This window comes from Danio rerio, chromosome 8 (genome assembly GCF_052040795.2).
Source record: "Danio rerio strain M-AB ecotype USA chromosome 8, GRCz13ab, whole genome shotgun sequence".
Taxonomy (NCBI): domain Eukaryota; kingdom Metazoa; phylum Chordata; class Actinopteri; order Cypriniformes; family Danionidae; genus Danio; species Danio rerio.
The window spans coordinates 17082349-17103712 of NC_141028.1; the positions used below are offsets into that span (position 1 = coordinate 17082349).

The 21364-nt window shown below is 35.3% G+C and overlaps 1 protein-coding gene and 1 long non-coding RNA gene across 2 annotated transcripts in view; both read right to left on the reverse strand.

The window, feature by feature from the left end:
- The window catches only part of bcar3 (BCAR3 adaptor protein, NSP family member), a 153889-nt gene that overhangs the window by 111455 nt on the left and 21070 nt on the right, over positions 1-21364 (reverse strand). The window contains exons 2-3 of the mRNA XM_087263752.1: positions 17126-17254; positions 7183-7297 (exon numbers count right to left, since the gene is read on the reverse strand). Of these exons, the coding sequence (XP_087119878.1) occupies positions 7183-7297; positions 17126-17215 (205 nt within the window). The 5' untranslated portion in view covers positions 17216-17254. The remainder of the gene's footprint in view (positions 1-7182; positions 7298-17125; positions 17255-21364) is intronic.
- LOC147835545 (uncharacterized) lies at positions 4725-6244 on the reverse strand. Its single transcript, XR_015497738.1, has 2 exons — positions 5328-6244; positions 4725-5222 (listed from the first exon to the last, which is right to left on the reverse strand). It is a non-coding gene; the product is annotated as an uncharacterized LOC147835545 (long non-coding RNA).

Genomic DNA, 21364 nt, shown 5'->3' on the forward strand with positions numbered 1-21364 from the left:
AGCCTGTGAGCGCCTGCACACGCACATATTATGAACATCTCGACATGCGAAAGTGATCCTGCGAAAGTTGTTCACAATATTGATCATCCACAGAGTTTGTAATTTAGTCAAATGTTTACAAATACAAGCGCAGCCGTTTAAAGCTCATTTCTAGTTAATGATGTCAGAATTTACCGGTATTTTGGAATGGATGTGTGAATGCTCTTTTCCGGAAAATTTCCGTAACGTCCTCGCCTGTGTGAACAGCGCTTTTTTGAATATACCGGTAAAGTCGTTCCGGAAATTTTCCAGATATTTACCGGTATCACTGTGTGAAAGGGGCTATTATCTGCTCTGACACACACAAAATAATCATACTTAATTTGTCAAAGATTATTTTAACAACTTGAGTCGTAGAGCCTTGTTAACAATCGTTTCAACCTAAGTGGTAGAGAGTTTTATTTTTAGCTAGAAGTAACTGACTTATTTTTATGCCACCAGAGTAAACTGAGTTGTGTTTTGGTTGAAATATAGGCTAAATTCTAATTATATTTGACAAAAGGTATTGACAAATATGTAATTAGAGATGTTTTTTTTCAAACACTGACACATGTGAAAACACAGTCAGGAGTTAATGCTAACTTCCACGTGAACCGATTCTTTTTTACAAAGTTTGTTGGCATCCTTGCACTCAAGAAAAACCACAGTTAGATCAAAGTGATATGTCATGATGCACAAACCTACATCAAAAACGTATAGTTAGCAGTTTACATTTGTTTGTTGCCTCATTACAAACGTACGTGACAAATTTCACAATGTACACATTAAACTTACAAAATATTTGTTTAAATGAAGATTAGGCCCCTTCAGGGTGGTGCCGAATACATTTACAATCCATTTATCCAGCATCTTGCATTCTGACAAGCTGTGGACACTCTGTGGTCATGCAAGGCTGCCTCCTGAGTTTTTTTAGTCTTCCTACCTTTCCCATTTTCAAAACAAGAGTCCCACGTACATAGTATGTTTAATATGAGCTTAGATAAACTTAAAATAATGGAAAATTGTATTATTGTTTTTATCTTACTTGAAAAAGTTATAGCTAAGAATATATAAATTGCATACAATAAAAAAATTTAAAAAATTTAAAATCTAATAAAATAAATAATTTATTTATTTATTTGAAATTAAATAATTTAAATTAAATTATGCAAAAAAATTATAGAAAGAACAATTATTACTAAAATAAACATATATTTAATTAAGTAATTAAGTGTTTATCTAGTTCGATTAATAAATCTGTCTCTTCTTTGTGTAAAGATTTTAGGCAAAACTATTTTTATTAGTGTGGTAGGTTCTAATAAAGAAGTAAACTAAAACACACAGAAAAAAATGCTTAAATAGAAGTCTAAATGGTATGAGTGTTCAGTCATTCTTCATCGTACGATATGAGGCAAATAATGTGACCTAATATGTGACTGTATTTTGTAAATAAGCTCCAAAAGAATTCAACCCACAGATTCTCATATTTATAAGTGACTTATGAAAACAAGCGTCACTTATTAAAAGACATTTTGCTTCCCAATCTTTGTTGTTTGTAAACACTATTACAGAAAATAATATCTTGCAGGTTAAAGCCCCAGATGTGCAAGAAGATATTTGAGAAATAAATGACGTACATGTGGTTAATAGGATCTGCTCACATAATACCTGTAATGCAAGTCATGTGTTCATAAAAAAAAAGTATGTCAGTAAAGCACTGTTTAATCTGCAGATATAGCAGCGGCATGGTGTGGACAGTCAGAAGGGTGGACGTCTTTGTGTGTGAGTGTACGGAAGCAAGTCAGTTCTTGACTCACTGTCAGTGTTGACAGTAAATGTTTTTTATGTTTCTGACTGCTCTCTGACGAACCGTAATCTCCATCATTTAAGATGCATATCGCTTTCAAGGTTATGAGAAGGCTTTTGGAAGATCTTGAGGATAGCATAGATAAAAACTTTTCCACCATGCTGAGCGTGTGTCAAACTTATATGGGTAGTTGACAAATAGGAAGTAAAAAAGTTTTAGTTTTTTTTTTTTTACAAACAATAAATTATAAAAATAAATTATACACAGTTAAAGTCAGAATTATTAGGCCCCCTTTGATTTTTTATTTTTTTTAATTTTTGCCAAATTATGTTTAACAAAGCAAGGAAATTTTAACATTTTAATTTTGACAATATTTTTTCTACTGGAGAAAGTATTATTTGTTTTTTTTTTTCAGCTAGAATAAAAGCAGTTTTTTAATCTTTTTAAAAACCATTATAAGGTCAAAAATTTGACCCTTTTAAGATATTCTTTTTCAATAGTCTACAGAACAAACCATCATTATACAATAACTTGCCTAATTACCCTAACCTGCCTAGTTAAGCTAATTAACCTAGTTAAGCCTTTAAATGTAACTTTAAGCTGTCTTGAAGTGTCTTGAAAATTATTTACCGTGATCACGGCAAAGATAAAATATATCAGTTATTAGAAATAAGTTATTAAAACTGTTATGTTTAGAAATGTGTTAAAGAAAATCCTTCTCTCAGTTAAACAGAAATTTGGGAAAAAAATAAACAGGGGAGCTAATAATTCAAGACGGCTAATAATTCTGACTTCAACTGTATATATATATATATATATATACACATATATATATATATATATATATATATATATATATATATATATATATATATATATATATATATATATATATATATACACGAGTATCAGTGCGTTATAGTTTTACAGTGACAATAAATTAATACATTTATATATATAATTGACTATATATTACAGCATTTATTTACATTTGAACCAAAAATTGTATTAGAATTTGCCAGGGGTATGAATAGTTTGGGCTTTACTGAAAATGTATTAAGTTTGAAAATATAAGAGGTCACTAACTTCATCAGTTCTTTCACTGTTTAAAAAAAATACTGAAATGTACCTTTAATATGTCCTACAATGTGAAATAGAAAAAATTAAGAAAGGTCTTATTATAATATACAAATAGTATGAGAATGATTTGTCTTTGTTGTTGGACGCTTTTCTTCAAAAAGTGCTATTTGTTTTGTATGATATTATGAACAATATTTTTTTCTTCATGACTTGTCGGACTTGTTGGACACTGCACCCATCTTCAAATGTTATAAGTCGATTGAATGGGCATTATCAGTGGTTATCAGCTGATAAATATGGGCCTTCTGCACCCACTGGTTGCCCCAGAAGGCTGTTATCATCCATCCACATGGTTAACCAGCTATATTAATAGAGAAGCCTCCAGATCCAGATCTGTTTTTACGTTACTGTGATGGTTGGGTTTAGGGTTGGGGTAAACATTAATAAAATACAATTAATTGGAAATGTAATAAATTATATAAATAATCAGCATAAGCTCATTCTGCTTACCACCACATGGATGGCTTTTCGGCTGTTACCACCAGTTTCTCCAGTGGCTCTGTGTATGTTGGCTGACTTGTGACATAGAGTGAAGTTGACACTGATGACAGAGTTTGAGTCTGGCGAAGAACAGTCTCAGAAAGCAGGTAAAACAAAAGCCAAACAAGCAAGTAATTTGCTTTTGACTGTTTTTTTAAAAACAGGGTTTAGGGAAGGAGGAGGACAGGTCAATTGGAACGGCTTCTGGTAGATTTACGCAAGAAGAGCAGAAATTTGATATCTCATATAGCTGATTAACCATGTGGATGGTTGATAACAGCCACCTGAGCCTACCAGTGGGTGCAGAAGGTCCCTACTGGCCCATATCTATCAGCTGATAACCATTAATAATGCCCATTCAATCGACTGATAACATTTAAAATCGCTGGACATTTTCAATAAATAGGAGTGTCACATCAGAGGACAACATACAGATTTTATTGTGATTCCACATATGTTAAAAAGTTAAATAAGTAAAAAAAACAAAAAATAAAAACCTAAAAACACAGTCACATGATCTTGAATTGGGTCCTTTAACTTATTACAGTTTTCTGTGTAATTTCATAATTTAAAAACAGCATATAGTGTCACACCAGAGGAAGCAGTTTTCTCTATTGCCTTTTACTTAAATTACCTGAGGTATTTATTAATGTTTTTATGACTTTCATTTTAATTTATGAGAGCTGTAATTTACTGACACAGTCACACTATAGGACAGTTTTGAGATTTGCCTCGGAAATGTAGAAAAAAATGAATAATACAGCCATTTTTATAACAAGAGGCCCACGTAAGACAATGAAATAACCATTTGCTGCATTTTAAATGATGACAACACTAATTATATTACTTTTTGTCATGTGTATTAGTGAAAATGCAACGTCATGTCAACAACTAATATAGACATTACCATTACACACACAATACAATCCACTGGAAGATCCATCTTACACTTCAGTGCTCCTTTCTGTGAACTAATCCCTGTTGATTTGACCCCTATATAGCATACGGTGCCTGTAGCTTTGTCCTGATGTGTTCTCCCACACTATAGGATTGCTGTGATTAATGAAGCTCTTCTACGCCTGGACAGACACAGTCACATGCTGTCCAGTACAAGCAGGACTTCACAGACCGAGAGAGCGCAGGAACAGCAGATTCAGCCCAGCTAGAGAAAACATCCCCAAAAAGATAAGCTCCTGCTTCTGCTTTTACACCACTGTCGTTTCTGAGGAGATATTTTAATGGCTGGTTCAGTAATGGAATTAAATGATTCTGTTGCACATTTTGTTTTTCAAAAAGACTAGATTGTAAAAAAAAAAAATAAATAATCTTGCTGACTTATTTTTTTAAGTCGATTCAAGTGAACCTTTCAGGCCCACACAGTGGCGCAGTGGTTGTTGCCTCTCAGCAAGAAGATTGCTGAATTTAGTCCAAAGACATGTGCTATAGACGAATTACCAACCTACGTCACACATGACATCACTCAAGTTGCAAAAAGAGACTGGTTGCAATAGCAAACATGCTGTGTTGAGCAGTAGGATGCCAAATTCGAATAGAAATAGAAAACTTTACTTACCGTACACCACACTGCTTTTAATGCCAACCGCAGACGACTTTGGCTAAAAGGGAGCTGAATGGAGTGAGGACCTAGTTAAAAATGCTCGACTCTGCAGTTCTCATTTCATATCAGGTACGTTTACGTTATGCTGAATCATACACTCGCTTTTGATTGCAGCAATGATTTCAGCAAAAAAAGTTACGGTTAATTAAACTGCGAACACTGAATGCTAAGAATGAAACGTGAAAGTGTAAGTTCACATAACCTACCTTACAGGTGCAGTTCGCTGTCAGGATGCAGTGGTTTTGCTTGTTGATGATTAATTACCCAAGCCGTATAGTACCGTCTTTTTTTCTTGTCTTTGGCTGGGCAGAACCTCGGTTTTTAGCACAACAAAGTTTTGAATCTTGTAATCATGGAACATTATTTCTTGCACATGACCACACAGAACAATTAATTGTAGGCTAGGCCGCTCACTTTAACATTAATGTTGCCGAATCACTGTGCTTATTACTGGGTGATAAGCTGTTATGATGAAAGCATTATGAAATAAATATATATAATATGTAATCAATATAACTTCTTTCTAATACATAAACAAACTCTGAACCGCATCAGATGTCATTCCCTTGCTGTAAATGCTAGTGCTCCCAGTTTTTTTCTGCAACCTTGCTGCACGTGCATTCTGAATGTTTACAAACATGGTAATTCGTCTATAGGTGTATTTTGTACTTTTTTTTCTAAAGAGGCTAGAAAACATTCGAACATATCATTGTTATTTCAGCAACTCTTAAACCTCTTCAGCTGCTCCAGAACGCAGCAGCACGAGTGGTCTTTAATGAACCTAAAAGAGCACATGTCACTCCGCTACTCATTTGTTTGCACTGGCTGCCAGTTGCTGCTCGTATCAAATTCAAAGCCCTGATGTTTGCTTAAAAAACGACTACTGGCTTTGCTCCTTCTTATCTGCTCTCACTTCTGCAGATTTATGTGCCCTCCAGAAACTTGCGTTCTGTGAATGAACGTCGCCTCGTGGTTCCTTGTTAAAGAGGGAAGAAATCACTTTCCCAAACTCTCGCATTCAAGCTGCCCAGTTGGTGGAATGAACTCCCTAACTGCATCAGAACGGCAGAGTCACTCGTTGTCTTCAAGAAACGACTAAAAACTCTTTATTTACTATTTAGTCTCCACTTTCCTTCCTAATCCGTAATTGCGTCTCTGGCTCCACCGCTAACTGTATTACAAGAAAAAAAATATTACTAATGCTTTGCTTCTTATACTTGCCTACAGCACTTATTCATTGTTGCTTCTATAGTTGTGCAAATTGCTTCCTTGTCCTCATTTGGAAGTCGCTTTGGATAAAAGCGTCTGCTAAATGATTAATTGTAAACTGTAAATTGTAAAATGAGTTGAAAGACCATTTAAACGCAAGCACCTTCAGGAGCAGAAGGCAAGCACTGAAACGTCGTTGGAAATACTGTATTGAATTAAATTTCCATAATTAAAAAACATGGTGCTGAACAATGTAATTTATTGGAGTGCTTCTTGTCCGATGTGATTCATATAGTATCTCAATCAGACAGTGAAGATCATTGATTTTAAACAAATCAGATCTAGATTATAATGGCAAGACAGTTCACCAGAAAGGCCTGAGCAAAATTAGAAGTCCCCTTGCATGTAGAGCATTAAAAGTAAATCAATAATAATAATAATAATAATAAATCATTATGGGTTTTTTTTCAATATACATCCACTATACTGACTGTTGATTATTTTTTCTAGGTTTGCTCTTTACATTTAATAATTTAGTTCACAATTTTCTTACAATTATGAAGGTCTTGTAATGAGACAGTCATTACATCAAGGGCTACTAATACAAAAAAGGTTCTGAAAAATACAATAGGAAGGAATTTAGAAATCTTCTTTCCATTATATCGCTTACAAAGTAACTGACAGAGCTGGATTTGTGAGGTCTGTAGCACTTCTTATGCTATAAGATTAGGCAAATGAATACATTTTGTTTTCTTTGCCTCAGAGTTTGATTTTATACTGATCCCTAAAAGTCTCATGAAAATGTTAGGGATTTTCACTTTATATATTAGCATTATTGAGTCGATAAATTAAAGCATGTACAGTATCAACTCTGTAGTCTGACAGTAGATTCAGAAAAAGCAAGACTAACCTCGTTTTGTTTCACGTTCTCGCAGGACTTGGATACTAGAGAGAATATGGATTCGATGAAGACGACTTTGGACCCCCAAACCCAACAGATCCATCTCTGTGAGGTGCAGCAAGTCCTAAAGAGACACATAAACACAAGGTAAAGTGGTTTAGTTTGTGGTGAGGATGACAAGGCTGGAACTAATGGCTAACTATAATCCACATAAACAAACTTCAGAAAAGTGTTTGGTTTAAGCTGGCAGTGTGTCATTATGGCCTGTTCCTCGCTACTCCTCAAAGTCCAGCCTTGTGCGGCTTTCACAACGAAACATTCCACAACAATGCTTCTGACACAACAAAAACATGCCGCTATTTTTTAAACAGCATCTTTGCTTTCATTGTTCCCGGCAGGACAAAACAAGAGACATTTAATTGAAGGTTGTGCGCTATTTTCTGCTGTTTAGCATTTACAGCATACATGCCAAAGCATTCCTTCCAAAATAAACAGTAACAAACACGCACCGTCGCAGCGCATTGGGTTATTTAGGGCTGCCCGTATTTTTGCCAATGCAACTACAATTGCTTCACCCAGATTTTTGTGGCTGCATTCCAATTTCGGAATGCCGTGTGCAGTTTAATTTGTGTCTGGATGCTAGAATCTGTTAATCTCATCCATAAAAATGTATTCTTGCATAGAGATCCTGTTTCCACCTGGTGTTAAAATGTATTGGCTGCGATCAGTAACGATGGCTAAATGTGCTCCTAAATATAAAATTAGTTTATTTAATTGTTTTATTTTTAATTGGATTATAGAGTAAAAACATATTTCATATTTAGATTACAAAAACATGAAACTTTTATATGAATGGTCTGGCAATATTAGTTTTTTTTTCATTCTCTTTATTCAAAGGACTTTAGTTATTCAATCCTAAACATTTTTTTTAAGTTATGCATTTATAAGCATAACTATGAGGGAACGTGTGAAATCAGTTGTGTTGAAGTGGTGCAGCGAGGTGAAGATGTGTTGATCTAATGCTGGAGAAACATCTGCATGCTACATTGCTCTCTTTGTGTCTTATCTCGTTCGCGCCACTGGTTTCATCCAATGGATTTTACTCAAAATCTCCTACATCAGCAACAAGCACATTTTCCCACTGCCATGTCTCTGTTTTCACAGGCTACTTTTGGGAAAGAGAGAAACCTCTAGGATTTTCAGATTTTTGCACTCTAAAATAATAATTTTAATGTTTCCCCCCAAAAAACTGTGGCAATATTTGTTCCATTTCTTGTGTTGTTTTGCTGTTAAAATATACACAAACAGCAGTTTTGTCAAATAAAATGTTATTTACTTATTTATTTGTGCTCTGTCATTTATAGAAAGGTAATGCTAAGAGAGAAATGAGAGAAACTTAAAGGGTTATTCATTCATTCATTAATTAATTAATTAATTAATTAATTCATTCATTCATTCATTCATTTATTGTCCTTCAGCTTAGTCCCTGATTATCAGGGGTCACCACAGTGGAATGAACTGCCAACTATTACAGCATATGTTTTATACAGCAGATTCCCTTCCAGCCATAACCTAGTACTGGGAAACACCCATACACTTTTACATTCTCACACACACACACACACACACACACACACACACACACACACACACACACACACACACACACACACACACACACACACACACACACACACATTCGTACACTATGGCCAATTTAGTTTATTCAATTAGGAGAAACCCGAGCACCTGGAGGAAACCCACGCAAGAATTTAGACAGTAAGGACTGACTTTGCTTAGACAAAATTCTTGTCAGTTGACAGCAATAATGTACAGTATAGAATATAAAGTCATGGTGCAGTGAAAAATAAATTAATATTGTGTATGACTCCCATGAGCTTGAAGGACTGCATCCAGACATCTCTGCAATGATTCAAATAACTCAAATAAAGTCATCTGGAATGGCAAAGAAAGTGTTCTTGCAGGACTCTCAGAGTTCAAGATTCTTAGGATTCATCTTCAACGCCTCCCTCATCTTACACCAGACATGCTCAATGATGTTCATATCTGGTGACTGGGCTGGCCAATCCTGGAGCACCTTGACCTTCTTTTCTTTCTGGAACTTTAATGTAGAGGCCGAAGTATGAGAAGGAGTGCAATCCTGCTGAAGAATTTACCCACTCCTTTGGTTTGTAATGTAAAGGGCAGAACCCAAATGTCTTGATACTGCAGGCTGTTGATGTTCCCATTCACTCTGCAGATCTCTTGTTAATAATGAATGTGGCCCCAAACCATGATTTGTCCTTCACCAAACTTGACTGATTTCTGTGAGAGTCTTGGGTCCATGCAGGTTCCAATAGGTCTTATGCAGTAATTGTGATGATTGTGATAGCTTTCAACAAATGATTCATCAGAAAATCTACCTTCTGACACTTTTTTTTAAATTATCAACTAGAAGTTAAGTTATTATTTGTTGCTCTTACAACTGGGATCGACGATAAGTCTTTTGTAAGTTAGAATATATATTTATGCATGTTATGTAAGTAGACTGCTATACTTGTACTATACTAAATATAATTTATTTGCTTTTGTGGAAATATAAATAACAATTGCACTAATTTGCTTATTAAAGCTTCTTTTTTATTTCATATTCTCACTATAACAGTATATCATATGGGCCTTTTGAAGCTTGAGGTATCAACCGTTTTACTGTGTTACTGAACACTTTTTTGAACATGTTTTTATCTTTGCATTTACTCTCTAATTACAGAATATAAACATCCCGAAGCGACTAGATGGTGATGGACAGAACAGCAGACACAAAGAAAGTCTGTGGAGAACTCAAGGCCAAAGGGTGTGGGAGCGAGAGAAAGGGGGACATGGAGGTGGAAAAAGAAGGGATAACATATGCCGGTAAGGGTCTATTGTTCATCTGCCTTCATCCCACAGCTAAAACCCACAGATGAATCTAACAAGCCATGACAAAGTCTCTGCACCTTCCAAATCTTTATTTACCATGTGTGGTCTCATTTCAATCTCTCATGCTGAGACTTCAAAAACATGGTGCTAAGCAGCCATTCAGACACCTTGCTTTGAGTGAGCTTGAGATGTAAAAGATGAGCTACTTTGTTGTTTTGGCAGTAGATTTGTCGATCTTATGTCCTATGAGGTGGGTGCTTTGAGTGTGTGTAGTGTATGTGTGTGTGTGCCCACAGATATTCATGCAAAACTCATAATGTCAGCATTATCGTATGCCTTTTAAAAACATTCTGTGGTACAGTGATAGTATCATATGATAAAACTACACATTGTTATGATATTTAATTTGGATTATTATTTGGAAGTTAACTGAGAATGTTTTTAAATTCTTAAACTCTTTTTCAATTGTAAGGGTATAAGTGTGTGTTTAAATGTTTTACCTTACATTAGAGACCACAAGTAAGCAATACCTCTATGGTATGGAGCCAGATCAGTCTCAAAAATAACACATTTACAAAATAAAATTCATACATTCATAGCACAATTTGTATTTGCAAATTCTAATTCATAATATTGTAAACATGCAATTCGTGAATTCAAAGTTAAAAATCAAAAATATTTTGCCAAATCATTAGGATTTGTGTATTTTTGAATCAAGTTTTAAATTTACAAACTTATATCTGTGTTATATTTTTATAATTATATTTCTTTAATCATGTTTTGAACTTACCAATTAGATTTGTATATTTTTAATCGTGTTTTAAACTTACAAATAAGATTTGCATGTTTCTGAATCGTTCCTTGAACTTACAAATTAGATTTGTGTATTTTTGAATAGTGTTTTGAATTTACGATTTAGATTTGCATATTTTAAAGTGTTTTGAATTTACAATTAAGATTTACTTATTTTTGAATTGTTCTTTGAACTTACAAATTAGATTTGTATATTTTTGAATAGTGTTTTGAACTTACGAATTCGACTTGCTTACTTTTGTATCATGTTTTGAATTTACGAATTGTATTTGTTTATTTTTTAATCATGCTTTAAACTTACGAATTAGATTTGCATATTTTTGAATAGTGTTTTGAATTTACAAATAAGATTTTCATATTTTTAAATCGTTCTTTAAACTAATGAATTAGATTTGCATATTTTTGAATCGTGTTTTAAACCTACGAATTAGATTTGCATATTTTTGAATCGTGTTTAAAACTTACTAATTAGTTTTGCATATTTTTTTTTAATCTTGTTTAAATTTACAAATTGGGTTTGTGTATTTACGAATTGTGTTTTGAACTTACGACTTGAATTTTGTAAATGTGAATTTTGTGTTGTGGATATATGAATTAAAAAAAATATTTTTTTTTAAAAAAACTGATTTGACTCCATACTCTGAGGATATTTTTTGGTCCACATGAGTCAAACGGCTAATAAATCACACAGAAAAGTATTTTGAAAGTGTAAAAATGCTGACGTCTTTGAAAAATCCTCATAAAGATAGCTGTATACGTTTATTTGTGTGTGTGTAATATGTAAAATCCTGAATTTGACCTGTCTGAGCGATTACAGAATTTCTGTACCAAAATATTTTCCATGGTTTATGTGTGCATGACTGCTTTTGATATTTACATATGTTTGTGTTTGAGTCAAAGTAATAGTCACTCAAACCAGTTAGAAAATAAGTGGAAAACATCTTCATTACCGTTTTAGGTGGTAATGTATACGTAATAGTTGTTTTATTGCAGCTGTTCTTCATCCTGATTTGACCAAACACTCCATTAGCAAAATGGAATCAGTGAAATACGATTCAGCATTTATGTGCATTACCCAGTGTAATTGGTAAGCCTATAATGGCTATGTATTTGTCTTAGTGTCAGTCATGCTATTGTTTCTAATCACTCTGTTCATTTCATCCTTGTGTCTTTTCCTAGTATTTTTTACTCTTGCAGTAGATGGGGATCGGGTTATATTGTGAAGTGGATAATTGTTTAAAGGACAGTGACTGAACCTGCTCTTATAAATGTTGAGTGTGCAATAAATAACTTCAAAACAAATAGACTTCTTTATAGGGCACTGAAAATGAGCCACCTGGAGCTCATTGTGTGTGTAACAAAACAGCCACATTTATATCTTACATAAAACTGTAAAGGTGGCTCGGTGGGTATCACTGTGGTCGCTGGTTGGAGTCTCAGCTGGGACAGTTGGCGTTTTGGTGTGGAGTTTGCATGTTCTCCCTGAGTTCACGTGGGTTTCTTCCGGGTGCTCCGGTTTCCCCCACAAGTTGAAAGACATACGCTATAGGTGAATTAGGTAAGCTAAGTTGTCCATAGGTTATTTGTGTGAATGAAAGTTTATGGGTGTTTCCCAGTGATAGGATGCAGCTGGAAGGGCATCAGCTGCGTAAAACATATGTTGGATAAGTTGGCGGGTCATTCCGCTGCGGTGACCCCTAATGAATAAAAGGACTAAGCCGAGAAGAAAATGAATGGATAAGTAAAACTATAAAGATTTTCACTAAAATGGAACTGAAAATAATGCTTTGATTTGCAATCATAGGCCAATCCTCAGTGATACAGAGTTTAGCTCTACCCTGTTCCAACACACCTGCCTGAAAGATGCTTATCCTGAAGAGGAATAGCTGCTTTGGGTTTGTTTAATTATGGTTGGATATGAAAGGTGTGTTTAAACTGTTGTGGCACTGCACAGGCTGATATTCATCTGTTTTGAAGCAGTGTAGGTCATTGAAAACAGCAGTCCGGTCTAAGAGAGTGCAGACAGTACATAACTGTGATTTATACCATTAACAAGAGGGTAAAAAATAAAGGAAATAAAGGAAATAAAGAAATATTATTATTTTTTGTTTATTTATTTAATTATTGACATTGATGGTTCTAAAGGACATCTAAGATTCATAGAACTATTAATTTTATCAAAGTTAAAGGCAGGTGAACACGGTGTGAATTCGGATGGTTGTTAAATTGTAATTCACAACAGGGCTGTGCAATATAATGATATACATCATATGGACAAAATAAAAAGTCTATCATTTTTTCATATTATTCTCTATATTTTATGGCTTGTTGCCACAAAAAAAACATTGTTTACAGTGTTCATAATTTTTTTATAAATTACACACCATTACAGGGACACAGACAGATATGTGAAAAACAGCATTGTGAGAAAGCCAACCCAGGCTCATTCTGAAAACTACCTCTTTATACATTTCTGGAGAGTGCCAAATACAGCCCAGGAGCTACGTTTTTTTTTTTTTTTTTTTTTTGCAGTTTTTGTTTTCGTGAATCCAGGAGAGGGCGCTGTGCTTTTTAAGATCTCACATTTCTCTCACAAGTGCTATTCGCGCCTGCTGTTCTCTCGTAAATCCACCAGAGGCCGCTGTCCACTGACTGTTTGACTAACTGAATGACTGACTGACTGACTGATCGACTGACCCACCCTCCTTCTTCCCTAAACCTAACTGATAGTATTTAAAAAAAAAAAAAAAAAAAAAAAACCAACCGACAAATTTAAAAAGCAATTCGGAAAAAGAATAGCCCTCATCTGATTTTTACAATGTTTTACCACATTTTCACCCTGTTATTTACTTGTTTATTTTATTCTTTGGCTTTTGTTTTCATCTTTCCTGCTTTCTGAAGCCATTCCTCACCTGACCCCATAATCATGGTCATCTCCTTTCTGCGTCTCAAGTCCACTGACGTACATGGCGAGCTACTGGACGAACTGGTAGCAGCAGGAAAGCCGGCCATATGGAGGTAATCGATCAGCTGGTAAGCGTGAAAAGGAATGGCGTCACACCGCCCCATAGCGTTTATTTAAAGAGCCCATATTATACATGAAATATGGTCATATCTTGGTTGTAAGGGTCTCCAACAACAGTTTAATATGCATGCAAGGTCAAAAAACACTTTCATGGTCTTATAATCTGCATTTATTTTTACCTAATTATCCCAGCGACTCCCGTATGAATCGTCCAGTGACTCATTTGTTCCCAAACCCCTCCTTAGCGCGAAGCTAATCTGTGCTGATTGGACCAATGACAGTCTGTTGCGATTGGTCGACTGCCTTCAGTGAGAGAGTGAAATGTCCAACAGCTAATCAGCAATATAAAAGTAATCACAGTTCATACACGCTCGATAGTGTAGGCGTGGATTTTAGCTGCCAGTGGGTCAATGTAAATACAGACTATGGACTTGAAAATACAGACGACTGACTATTTTATTGAGCAAAAACTCCAAAAACAGTTGAGGAGATCTCCTAGCTTCTCACTCTGCTCTTTTCACAGACACACACACACGCGCACACACACACACACACACACACACACACACACACACACACACACACACACACACACACACACACATACACACTTAACCCAGCTCCGGACGACAACGCGCGCGCGCGCACACACACACACACACACACACACACACACACACCTCTGGACGACAGCGCGCGCACACATGCACACACACGCACACACAGACACACACACTACTCCTCCTCCACGGAGCTCCGTAGCGCGCGTCGCGTTTTAAACGTGGCTTTGCACCCGATATGAGAATAAAGCGAGTTAACCTCATACAGTACACGCGGTTACAAGTAACAAATCACAACTAAATACATTTCCAAGCTAGAGTCAACGAGGCAACTTTAATCGCACGTACTTGCACTTGAGAAATGGAGAAAGAAATCCATCCTGACGTCCATCAGTAAGTTACTCTTTACTTATCCTTCCTTTAACAAACGCCATTCTTTGTAGCATGTAGTTTGCAGAAGTTTCCAGTAGTTTCCAACTGCTTGGCTATAATGCTGAGGTTTCATCTTTGGGTAGAGACTCAATATATCCATCTGCAGTGTGACTTCAATCGACCGGCATGTTTGTGTGTGTGTGTGTGTGTCTGGGTTTCTGCGTCAGAGGGCGGGGCCTCAGGTTTGAAATCTCCCGGGTTTGCGCGTGCACGTGAATAACTTAGTTTCATTCGTACGTCATGGCGAAACACCTAATGAATCGGTATCAAGACGACTCGTTTAAAGCACTATGAGTCGACTCTTTTATAGATGAATCAACAGTTTTAAACACTGTACACTAACAGATTTAAGCCTTAGCTGGATACTTCACTTCACTTAGAGCTGTGTTACACACTACATGGAGGGGAATTTTCAAAAACCCATAATATGGGCTCTTTAAAAAAAATGAAATGCAGCCATACGTACTTCTGGCTACATAATTCACAATCTCCAGAAATGTATATATGGCTACACTTTCAGAATGAGCCTATCTTGGAGAAAGCCTTGCAATCTTGAAAGTACAATGTTTTTATTTAGCATTTTACATTTTATTACAATTTATTTTATATTTCCACATTTTAAAGATATGATCACATATGAATAAATATGTATTTGTAAATTGTAAAAAACAAATATAATAATGATATATATTTATAATATCAATTGATTGTATTGAAATGGGGGCATCATGGTGGCGCAGTGGGTAGCACAATCGCCCCACAGCAACTAGGTCGCTGATTCAAGCCTCGGCTGGGTCAGTGGAATTTCTGTGTGGAGTTTGCATGTTTCCTCCGGGTGCTCTGGTTTCCCTCACAAGCCCAAAGACACGTGGGATAGGTAAATGGGGTAAGCTGAATTGTCAGTAGTGTATGTCTGTGAATGAGAGCGTATGGATGTTTCCCAGTGATGGGCTGCGGCTGGAAGGGCATCCACTGTGTAAAACATATGCTGGATAAGTTGGTGGTTCATTCTGCTGTGGTGACACCATGTCAGATTAGAGTGTATGTTTAGTACAGGCAACATGGTGCTTGTGTGTTGTGCTGCTGACTCTAATGGCAATGAGTTGTGTTGCCTTTAGTAAATGTGCACCCTAACCTGATGTGGAAGAGAAGAAAAAATCAGAACAAATTCACAAAGGAACAGAATTGGGACGGCATGAGAGTGGGCAATAATAACAGAATTTTAATTTCTGCTTGAATAAACCTGAAAGAGCGGTGTATTTTGATAAATATTGCATTGCATCCACCTCATCTGTGATAAAGCATGCACTACATGCCACTACAGAAATTCACTTCATGTTTGTTCACGACTTAAAATTTTTAATTTCTTCCTAACCACAAGTGGGAAATCTTGCTGACTGGTTACATCTATGCAGCCACAGTCAAACAAACCTATCCTCTGCAGAAAGATGATTCTCAAAGCGTTGCATTTTTCAGCCCTGTACTATTAACATAAATAAATGCCCATCTAATTCATCTGAAATTATTTAACAAAATTCGAGTTTTATACCAATATAGAACAAATTGTATAACAATATATAACAAAATAAGAGTTTTATTCTTTATTCTAATAATTTTAAATGAAGATAGTGGATTAATAAGTACAGTAAGTGAAAGCCTGCTGTTGTTTAAAACCATATACTCATAATATGTATGCGTGAATGTGGTGTGAAATATAAAGTTTATCATTATTTGTGTGAAGGTTGCTTTTTATTAGTCAGAAGCCTAAGGGATGATGTTTATCTCTATAGTCAAAGAAATGCATGCAAACTGGCATCTGTAAGCCACGAAAATACTTTCGATATCTACAGTTTACTGCTGTTCCTGTACACACTTGCATGCCAGGTGGAGTTTCTGCCAAGAGCTCGTGGCTGAAATACAGATGTCAGATCAGCTGGTTTATATTCACCGAGACCATCTGAGCGCAATCTTAGAGTGCTTTCGAGAGTTTAGATTTAATGTTGTTTGCTGCTTTTCCAAACTCACTTTAACTGACAGCTGTGCAGTACTTGATTACGATTCTAATAAAGACATGATCATAAATGTCTGGCGTGCTCAAATGACTGTTTAATAATTGCATAGTTTAAATACTGCAGTGCAGTATGCTGTATAATGTGCATGTCCATGTGTTTGTGTCTAATCTCACAGTGTGTGCTGATTTTACCTCCACTCCGTCATATTCTTCATCAAATAGAATGCAGTATTGAGGTAGACCCAGCTGACTTAGCCATTTTAAGATGGACATGTGCTTCATGATGCAGTTAGGGCTTCATGTATCCCTCCGTGTGGAAGGCTAAGAAAAAAAAAATTAACTGCATTAATAATGAGATTAAAACATGTTTTAATTATATACAGTCATTTAAAAAGTAACAAATTCAAATTTCTCAATTTCTCTGGATTTATAAAATATAATTATGTGTTGGAATAAAACAGAATTTTGTTTTATTCTCCAAACTACTAATGACATTTCTTTCAAATGATAGTTTTTTTTTTTTAATACCAAGTTTTGCCATCACAACTTAAACAGGTGGGTTTAACATACTCAGTAGGCAGCAAAAACATCTTTTCATTAATATTTTAATTTCTTTAAACAATTCACCATGTCTTTGTTTAAAATGATTATTTGCGATGGAAATTCTGTCTTGACAACCGCACGGATTGGTTGATGTATATCATATGACACAAAGTGGTCATTTTGCTTGTAATGCTGAATTTTACTGAAGTGCAGCAGCATATAGGCATTACCTGAACCCTTCTGATGAAAGAGAAAAGTTAGTAAGTAGATATCCAAGCAGGGGCATTGATATACACGCAGGGACAACACAGTGGCGCAGTCAGTAACACTGTCACCTCACAGCAAGAAGGTCGCTGGTTTGAGCCCCGGCTGGGTCAGTTGGCATTTCTGTGTGGAGTTTGCAAGTTCTCACAGTCTAAAGTCATGCACCAAGGTAAGCTAAATTGTCTGTAGTATATATATGTGTGTTTTGGTCCTCCAGATTGGATGTTGAGTGTTGGGCTAACGACCCATCATAAAATTAGATGTTACGAAACACCAACATGGTGTGGGTAAATATCAACTTTGATATAAATAGCCCTGGGAGTAAGTAAGCAAGTAAAGAATATAAAAGTTGAAAAATGTTAACGTTTAATTTGTTGGCTATTTTAAGTTATACTTAAACATTTAGGTTATCTGTAATTAAAAATTTAAGTTAATTTAATGAAGAGACTACATTTGGTCAACTCAATTAATTGAGTTGTCGATTTCTGATTACTCCAACGAACTGAGAGAATCACTTTGCTCAAATCATTTAAGTAGTCTCAACTTATTAGGGTTTAAAGCGTACACTGTAAAAATGCTGGGTTCCACATTCTTTCATGTTGTCTCAACACATATCAATTGAGTTAACTTAATTGTTTTTTAAGATTTAAGTCTATTAGATCTAAAACTATTAATTTGTCCCCCAAATAAAACAAGAATTTTGTTGTTTCAACTCAATTAAAAGAAGTAGTTTGAACAAGCAACAAGTCATTTTTTGAGTGTACACTATAAAGCCCAATAGTCAACTTTATCAACTGAAATGAGTGTAGTTAACTGAAAATTGACTGAAAGTAAATTCTACTCATTTAAAAGAGTTTTGAACTGCATGTTGAAAATAATGAGTTAATTAAATAAAAAAAAAATCTAAAATGGTTTGAGTTACCTTCACTTTTTGGGTTTTACAGTGTAGAAATTGGTCAAAATAACAAAAAAGTCATGCGTTCAGATATGTTTACCTTTTACATTACATTGAAGTACACTGGTATTTTAACTTCAGAAAAGAAATCAATATTTGGTGGAATAATCTAGATTTTGAATTTTATTTCATTTATTTTTAAGTTTTTTTCATTTAAGTTTTGAGCATTTTTTTTTTACTACTGTAATCCTTTTATAAGAGACCTGTGATACATTTTATGTCTTACTGATGTAAACTACATTAGGTTTTTGCCTTCTGGCATGATGAGTTACTTGACACGTGACATTTCAGTCATTTATGAGTCAGAAAAAAGCAAACTGCACAAAATCCTTTGCCCTTAAATTTGACAGCTCATACTGGAAGCTAAAAAAAGCATTAGCCCACAGTCTAGAGTTTGCAACACACTGTCTGCACATGCTTTTTCTTCTGTGAGCCCTGAGGGTCTGCAAAAACAGCACCTGGTAACTTAAAGTCAACAATGTTCACCTACGAACAAGCAGTTTGAAGAGTTTCATTATGATTAAGAAATGATTCATGATGGCCTTTTGAGTGTGTGTGTTGGGTAAAGCAGATGCGCATAAATACATGCATGTTTGGATGTGTGTGTGTGTGTGTGTGTGTGTGTGTGTGTGTGTGTGTGCGCGTGTGCGTGTGTGTGTGTGTGTGTGTGTGCATGAATCTGGATATCCTCCCTCTAACTGACTGTGAAACCGCACTATTGATTTATGATGTTGGCGTAGGCTTTAATTACTATATGATCCAGCTTCTCTAAGTTTAATTGCTTATTTATGACAGGGCAGCATTTCTACTCCCTTTCTCCTTCAAAAACTCAAGTATGATTGGTCGCATCACCAGACGTTTCTCTTCTTTAAGACATAACGTGTGTGGGCAGTTATACACACTTCAAAAAGATGCATGTCTTCTTTTTAAAACGTTCATTCCAACACAAACAAATTAGCACAAAAAATGTGGAGGAACTGAATTATTAATAAAATTGGATGAGGCAGCAGAGTCTTTTTTTTTTTTCATATCTTGGCAAGATGTGTCCAATAATTTAAAAGAACACCCAGAGAGGACACCATTACAGTTATTGGTGCTGTAGTGAGAGAGAGAAAGAGTGTGTATTTATAGACTGCATGGGCTCCAGGTAGTGAGCAAAAGACACTGTCACCTTCCATAAGAGAAAGGCTTAATCAAGGGCTACTCCTGCCAACAAAATAACTCTCTTCACAAATCATACCAGCTACTCATACTCCAAACATCACCGTATGCTCTATTTTGTACATCATGACAACACGGAAGTTAATTCAAAACAACACTACTACAAAAGTAAATAATAATAATAAGCAACTTACATTTTAGAAAAGTGTTTCTGTTTTGCTCCATTTCAAAACAAGTCAAACAGAATGGTAGAGCAATATAGTTGGGGCTATGCTGAAGTGTGAAGTGAATGATTCAATGACTCACCTATTTGTTTCTTTCTTGAATCAACCCACCATGGTTATTTTAGTAAATAAATACTAAAACTATACTATCGTTCAGAAATTATTTTAGTTAACTAAAATAAAATCACAACAAATAAAAAAGTAAAACTAAACAAAAGAGTAGAACTCTTGGTCAAAATGACACATTTTGTTAGCAAAAGCCTCTAACCGTGCCAAAACATTTTAAAATATGCAACAAGAGAAAATTTTGCCATCAAACAACACAACTTGCAAATTAGCTCTTTTAATCAACCATTACACAACGACCAACAAAAAAAACAGTAGGACTCGGAATGAATTCCTGCACTGTTGCTTGTCACTAGCTATGTTTCCATCCAAAAATGCTAATTAACTTTATGCACAAAACTGGATTATCGCATAAAAGATGTGCAAATAAAGCAGCGTCTCCATCCAACAAGTCAAAGCAAACAAATTCTTCCTGATTATCTGGCACCAAATATCAATAGTAGGAATTTGCAGTGGTAGGAGAAGCTGCATAAATCTTTTCTTTATTTAATAAATGACTTGCATCTCAGAAGGCAAGCATGACACGCAGTGAACGTGTGGTGGCGATTGATGGCAAGGGACGTGGAGCACAGTCGTTCTTGATTCTGGAGGTCATTAATAATATAATAACACTAATACTGAAATGGTTAAGGCGTTTTAGAATAACCAAAAACAATCTCTGATGTTTTGCAATGTGCCCAGCCTGCTGGTTTGTCACACACATTGTTATCATCAAATAATCTCTTATAACAAAATCACAAGACTTTTTTTAATGCGCATACTTGTACCCATTAAATGTATGGAACTTGTATTGTAAAAGTGTTTTTACAGTAAAATAGGTGGATGGAAACATAACTATTGTAGCCTATTGCCAGTGCTATATATATATATATATATATATATATATATATATATATATATATATATATAGAGAGAGAGAGAGAGAGAGAGAGAGAGAGAGAGAGAGAGAGAGAGAGAGATTATAAAATTTATTTTTTTGGATCCAGAATAAGAAATGTTTTGATGCAATTTTTTTTGAATCCATGACAGTCATGGCTAAAAGCTAAAATAGGCTGTAAATGCATGTAAACTAAAATACAGTAAAATCTGTCTGGGTGTACGGGATAGCCACTATTGACCTGTTCCATCCATGCTGACAAATAACCACACAATCAACTG